Source organism: Montipora foliosa, chromosome 9, assembly GCF_036669935.1.
Source record: "Montipora foliosa isolate CH-2021 chromosome 9, ASM3666993v2, whole genome shotgun sequence".
Classification (NCBI taxonomy): domain Eukaryota; kingdom Metazoa; phylum Cnidaria; class Anthozoa; order Scleractinia; family Acroporidae; genus Montipora; species Montipora foliosa.
In genome coordinates, this window is record NC_090877.1 from 1743111 (window position 1) to 1750610 (window position 7500).

Genomic DNA, 7500 nt, shown 5'->3' on the forward strand with positions numbered 1-7500 from the left:
AGCAACAGATTATTAGAAGAAACTCAGGTACGATCTCAGTAATTGGAGACAGATTTGTTCGAAAACAAGGTTAGGCAACTCTGCACGAACACTACGCGCGAGAGCAATCACGACGTTCTCTTGCAAACAATTTGTCAGATACAAATCACTGAGGGATTGAAAGGCTCAGTCCATTAATTAACCAGCTGGAAAACGTAGCATTATAAATAATGGCAATTTATCACCAAAGCGATCGACGGAGTGACTCCAGATCAATGGACAAGTCCCTGTCTTCGAAACGGTCGGGGAAGCGTTCTGCCCCTAATAATTAGAGCTTCACTTATTTCGGTTCAGTAAACCCTGGCCGCCCGAGGTTTTTCTCTTTCAGAGCGACGGAATAGGAGAGCAAAAACCTCTGGTACAGGCCGTTGAGTTGTTTGAGAAGGCCGGTCCAATGGGAAGCCGTTTCATATTCCCAAAGTCAGATTTTGACCCTAGCAATGAATTGATGAAGGAAGAGTATTTAAACTAATAGTCTAGCTTATTTCTCCGTCAAACAGTCTTCAAAAAGTGTGCCTAACAATCACGAAACTATGGTAAAACCTGGGTTAATATAAATAGCTGAACACAAGCACAAATATGTTCGAGCAGTATCCCCAAATCAAGCCCGAGCTTTTTTTCGCTTATGTACGTACTATTGGACGTACTATAGTATACTACGGTCGGGTGATATCCGGTACTTTGGGACTCTTTTTGTCCGGTGATACCCAGTACCTTTCGCGAGAATCGGGTATCACATTTCAGAATAATTGAGAGTATTTTCGTTCAGCGGTTCCTCTTTGACTGTAAATACGGTCATGTTTGTGTATCGTGACCATGAGCCCGTACCCGGCCGGATCTGACAGCGGCTTAGACCATTAGAGAAACATCGTCATATAATTATCACGAAAAATTTGGTACGAAATTTCTGGCGATCATGTAGACGTAGCTGTAGATGTAACCACACGAAATACACGTATACATATACGGAAAATATCTGTTTACTAACGTTGCTTTTGTTATTCAAATTTGCCAACCATGGGAACAAAAAACCTTTTGTTTCGACAGCCAATGGGGCTCTGGTTGGCACATTAATGACAATGGGTGACGTTTGGGAATAAGTTGCTGCTGAGTTTGCGCCGGTGCTCTTGCTGGACACTTCCTTGCACCAGTTGTGTGAAAACCAGCGCTGCAAGTAGTTGAGGTGTACATTGCCATTGATTGGTTTTGGAGGTATGTTGTTTAAAAAAGCATTATAGTTGTTTAATGATTGCAGAATACCCGGCCCACTAATCGTACTGTAAAATAAGCTGCCACCACGGTCTGCATTACCGTAGTCGATGAATGAAAATTGTTAAAGGGCAAGCAGTAAAATGAACTGCCACCGCGGTCCGCAGTCCCGTAGTCGATGAATGAAATTCTTCAAGGGCAAGACGATCTTGTGAAAAGTGTAGTTAACCGAACCGCAAAAATGAAAGCCAAACTTTTACGAGAGTCCTTAGGCCTAATCACTGAAACGGGCGCTTAGGCTTAATCAATAAACGAATGCTTTCTTGTTCACACGATCTCATGAAAAGTGTAGTTGACCAAACCGCAAAATGAAAGTTAAAATGTTACGAGTGCTTAGGCCTAATCACTGAGACGAGCGTTTCGGCTTAATCAGTAAACGAGTGCTTTCTTCTTCACACGATCTCGTGAAAAGTGCAGTGCAGTGCTCATAACTGAAACTGCAACCAGGTTTATTTTAAATCAGATATCCAACTTACGTCCAGGATTTCAAGAGATGAGATGCACGCTCCCTTTGATAAACTTCCCGAAGTACCCTGTTACATCTAAACGTCAACAACTAATTCAACAATAAGATTAGGGTTGGCATTAGGGCTATTGTTATGTTAGGGTGAAGGTTAGGACTAGTCAGGGTTTAAAGAAAATTGAAGGCCAGAAGCGAATCTTTTCTTTTCTTATTTTGTATTATATGGCGTATTTAATGAAAGGAAATATTCCAGTATTTGGGAAGTTACTTTCACTTTGACGTCCTCATAAAGGGGGAAAGATCCGCATTCACCACTCAGAGGGTGTGAATGGGGTTAACCGACTAGCGACAAAGGACTAGAAAATATTACTGACTACCGACAAAACAAGAGAAAAATTACTAGCGACAAGAAAATTAACTGGGATTTACCGACAACCGACAAAGGTCGAAAATTCTAGCCGACAACCGTCAAAGTAATAAAATTTTAACCGACAACCGACATTTGGACCCCCCCCCCCCCCCCCCCCATTCAGACCCTCCACTCAATGTAGGTCAACCAATTTGATTACAATATTGGAGGCTTGTGGAAAATTAATTAATAAAGCGTGACACAACTAGGCACACTACAGGCTCGCAATGTGTGTTGTCGGTGCTTTAAGGGTATACAGAACTACTAGATGCGTAACATTTCATGGATTTGCCCCAAAAGATGAAGTTCTTCTCAGAGAATGAGTATTCTGTTTTATTAGAAAAAAAAATCAATCAATCCGAATCATGTGATGCCTGTTGGGAGCATCAAGAACACAGCTTTCAAGATCAAGCTTAATCTGCGTTCGCACGCTAGATCAAATTTTGGTCGTGCTAAAAGTACTTCATTAAAAAAAAAAAAGAATTGTGAGGACTTAAACTTCTGGTAGCGTTCAGAATGAGGGATTCCGGTTCAAAAATTAAGATGAGCGTTTATTTATAGGACGTTTTCAGCCGACCTCTAGAGACACCAACGAGCAAAGGAAGCTCATGCATGAGAGATCTTTTGTTAGTCCACCAACATGGTGGCAATGAACACCTCTTATGGCAGCAACGCATAAAAGCACGAGCAGGGAACTTGTTTGCTTGCATGTATTTTTCAGTTTTTCATTTTCTCTGGCGCTTATCTCAGCGGCCGTGCGGACTTCATTCCGCAGTACATGCGATGGCAGTCCCCAGCAATTCTACTTGAAAAGCAAAAGAGTTTGACAGAGTTTTTCTCTGTCCTTGTGTAGGCCCAATTCCATTAGTAGGGCTAACGCTCACATGGAGCGATCGATGAACGGATCTTGATTTCGGACCGTGAAAAATCAACATTGTAATGTGGGGAGGGGGAAAAGCGGGAATTATCCCAACAGTTTTGACCACGATTGTCTGAGAACAGAATTTCTTGATAATTGGTTTCAAGGCCTGCTAGGTTAATTGCATCTCAAGAGAATTGTCTCAGATAGTAAAACAATCCAAACCCTAGCCCTAAAGCCTAACGAACGAGCTAACTACAACCCTTCACCCAAACGGGTTTGAAAAATTATTAGTTCAGTTTTCGTCTCTTTTCCTCAGAGATAAACATTGCTATAGAGCAGTTTAAAAAACGCAACAGTACCATATCCTCACTGCATACTCATTACCTCGTCGCACAAGAGTATATAATTAAGTTACGGGAAGAGTCCGCTCCTGCCCTCGCCACCACGACAACAACTCATAAATTGGCAAATTTCCAACATGACTCCCCTTTAATTCTCTCCATTACTCAAATTCCTCTTAATAACCATAATTCTAAACGGAACTTCAAAACAAAAAGGGGGGATGGCGAAATATAATGCAAGGAGGCAGTATAAGACTAATGAATGAAGGGGTAGTTTCTAAAGAAACTGTGGTGCTGCGTCGGTGGGAAAGTAGTATACAAAAATTTGGTTTTATCAACGGAGTTGATAATGTAAATTGGCCACCGTACAGAGATTCTAAAAGCTGACGTTTCGAGCGTTAGCCCTTCGTCAGAGCGAATCGAGGGATTATGGGTTACGTGTGGTTTTTATAGTAGAGTAGGGGCTACGCTATTGGTGGTAACATGGCAACGTGAAAAATAGGAATATATTAGTTGAATGAAAAGCGTTCGTTAATACCGTGAGGATTAAGGGTGCCGATTTGAAAGATGAATTTTTGTTCCAGATTCTTGCGGCTTTCCGTCGTACCTAGATGTAGGGAAAGGCCGCAGATAGCCATGTGTTTTTTGGAGTGGTTAGGCAGATTAAAGTGGCGAGCGACTGGCTTGGATGCATCCTTGTCATTCTTCTCAACATCGCGAAGGTGTTCGCGGAATCGGTCACCTAGTCGTCTACCTGTCTCACCAATGTATAATTTATTGCATAACGTGCAGGTTATGCAATAAATGACATTTGCGGAGGTACATGTGAAACGATCGGTGATCTTAACAGATCGCTTAGGTCCCGATATCTTGCTAGTGTTAACAATGAAAAGACAAGTTTTGCATCGTGAGCGCGCGCATTTGAAAGTGCCGGGTTGCTCGTTAGTTTTGAGCGCGCTTTTAACTAAAAAGTTGCCTACGTTTTTGTCGCGTTTGAATGAAATAAGTGGAGGTTGCGAAAAGATTCTACCAGTCTCGGGATCATTTTGGAGTAATTTAAAATTACTAAGAATGATGCTTTTGACTGCGTGATTATGAGGATGGAAAGTGAGGGTGAATGGAATTCTGTCATTCTTATCTTTTTGTGACGTTTGTAGTGATGACTGTCGATCAAATTGTTGGGCGCGATGATGGCCCGCTTTGACCACAGAGACAGGATAGCCACGTTTTTCGAAGAACTGGCACATCTCCTCTGATTTGCTGGAAAAATCGGAGTCATCACTACATAGACGTCGAAGTCTAAGAAATTGAGAATAAGGGATGGAGTTCTTGACATGTGATGGATGTGACGATGAATACAACAAATAACTGTGTGAATCAGTAGGTTTGTAGTGCACACTAGTACATAGCACGTTGCCTCTAATAGAAACGTTGATATCTTATCTAGAAAAGCCAATGAAGTTTCCGAAATTTCCCAGGTATATTTAAGAGCCGGATGAAAAGAGTTGACGGAGGTTATAAATTGATCGAGTTCTTCTCTGCTGGATGAAATAGCGCCGATGCAGTCGTCGATGTAACGGCCGTAGAGTTCAGGTTTGGGGCCGTTGTACTGACTAAAAAATTGGTGTTCAACATATCCTACAAAAAGATTGGCATAGCTAGGTCCCATTCTTGTGCCCATCGCTACACCATTAATTTGTTTGTAATAGTTGCCGGCGAATGAAAAACAATTAAGCGTTAAAACTAGTTCGGCAAGGCGGAGGAGCGTTTCCGAGCTAGGTTCTTTGACAGTGCGTTGATCGAAAAAGTGTTTAAGTGCTTGCAGACCTTCGCTATTAGGAATGACTGTGTATAGAGATGTAATGTCCATGGTGAAAATAAGTTTGTCTTGGCCGGAGAAATTGAAATCGCGGAAAATTTGTAGTGCGTGTGTACTGTCTTTAATGTATGATGGCAAAGATTTGACGATAGGCGTCATAATCCTGTCTAAGTAGCTAGAAATGAGTTCGGTGGGGCAACTACAGGCAGAAACGATAGGGCGACCTGGGTTGTTGGGTTTGTGAATTTTAGGCAAGAAGTAAATGCACGAAGTTCTAGGGGTGTTGATGATGAGATTAGTGGCAGTGTCCGGTAATTCTTGATTAACTATAAGATTTTGAATGGTGTCTTTGACAAGTTTTTGATTGTTGGAAGTGAGATCTTTAGGGATTTTGGCATAAAACGAGGTATCCGAAAGTTGCCGCAAAGCTTCTTTTTTGTAAAGGTCGGACCGCCAAACAACTACCGCGCCGCCTTTGTCGGCCGATTTGACAACTATGTCGTTGCGTTTACTAAGATTTTTAAGCGCCGCCCACTCTTCCGAGGAAAGGTTGGAAAATTTAGTGTTGCGATTGAATTTAAGTTTGTGAATGTCGTGACGGCATTTTTTGGTGAAAAAATCTAAAGAGGCAAATTGTCCCTCTGGGGGAGTCCATTTGGATTTGCGAACTAGAAGTGTTTCAAAAATATCTTTATTAGAAGTGTCCGAATCATGCTCTTTGTCGTGAAAAAAGGCTTTTAACTGAACGCGGCGAAGGAATTTTTCGACATCTTGCTTAATAGAAAATTCGTTGGTGCGTTTGGTAATAGGGAAAAAATTTAGGCCCTTACTGAGAACAGATTTCTCTGAGTCAGTAAGCGGAAGATTTTCTGGAATTGTAATTACGGTATTATGGCTATGAAATGTAGTATCGTCGGTAATTTGCGGACCTATTAATTGTTGAAGTTTTAGAGTCTTGGTTTGGTGTAAATGGTCAAACAGTCCAGAATTAAGTTGTCGGATTTTAGCGCGAATCGATTGTACTAAAATTGCTGGACAGATTTTGGAAAGTTCGGAGCGACAATAAAGAATTTGTTTGTCAAGTGCGATTCGTTTTTGGCACATAGCTCTAATTGTGATCCTCATAATATTACGTGAAAAAGAATTTTGCGCACATCGAATTTGGTGAAGATACTGATTTGAGTGAGAGAATGTAGCCGGATGAAAGTTCGAGCGAAAACCTTTAGGAATGACTTTAGAATTGAGGCAACGGCCGATGAAGTTGATGTGACTACAAAACCTAGTTTTGGCGAAAATGAGAGTGGCTAAACGGAAAGCTAAGTTACTGCTAAGTGTGGGAAAAGGAAAAAGATAACTTACGATTTCCTGGCGTAGCTCCTTGGTGAGTTTCTTCAAGCTTGGCATCGTCGTCTTGGGTCTTGCGTCTTGCACTAGTGTGCACTACAAACCTACTGATTCACACAGTTATTTGTTGTATTCATCGTCACATCCATCACATGTCAAGAACTCCATCCCTTATTCTCAATTTCTTAGACTTCGACGTCTATGTAGTGATGACTCCGATTTTTCCAGCAAATCAGAGGAGATGTGCCAGTTCTTCGAAAAACGTGGCTATCCTGTCTCTGTGGTCAAAGCGGGCCATCATCGCGCCCAACAATTTGATCGACAGTCATCACTACAAACGTCACAAAAAGATAAGAATGACAGAATTCCATTCACCCTCACTTTCCATCCTCATAATCACGCAGTCAAAAGCATCATTCTTAGTAATTTTAAATTACTCCAAAATGATCCCGAGACTGGTAGAATCTTTTCGCAACCTCCACTTATTTCATTCAAACGCGACAAAAACGTAGGCAACTTTTTAGTTAAAAGCGCGCTCAAAACTAACGAGCAACCCGGCACTTTCAAATGCGCGCGCTCACGATGCAAAACTTGTCTTTTCATTGTTAACACTAGCAAGATATCGGGACCTAAGCGATCTGTTAAGATCACCGATCGTTTCACATGTACCTCCGCAAATGTCATTTATTGCATAACCTGCACGTTATGCAATAAATTATACATTGGTGAGACAGGTAGACGACTAGGTGACCGATTCCGCGAACACCTTCGCGATGTTGAGAAGAATGACAAGGATGCATCCAAGCCAGTCGCTCGCCACTTTAATCTGCCTAACCACTCCAAAAAACACATGGCTATCTGCGGCCTTTCCCTACATCTAGGTACGACGGAAAGCCGCAAGAATCTGGAACAAAAATTCATCTTTCAAATCGGCACCCTTAATCCTCACGGTAT

General features: G+C 41.8%; 1 protein-coding gene across 1 annotated transcript in view; it reads left to right on the top strand.

Annotated features, from left to right (window-relative positions):
* The window catches only part of LOC137971046 (uncharacterized), a 60766-nt gene that overhangs the window by 1779 nt on the left and 51487 nt on the right, over positions 1–7500 (top strand). The window contains exon 2 of the mRNA XM_068817767.1: positions 1–27. This exon is cut by the window's left edge and continues 155 nt beyond it. Coding sequence (XP_068673868.1) covers positions 1–27 — 27 coding nt within the window. The remainder of the gene's footprint in view (positions 28–7500) is intronic.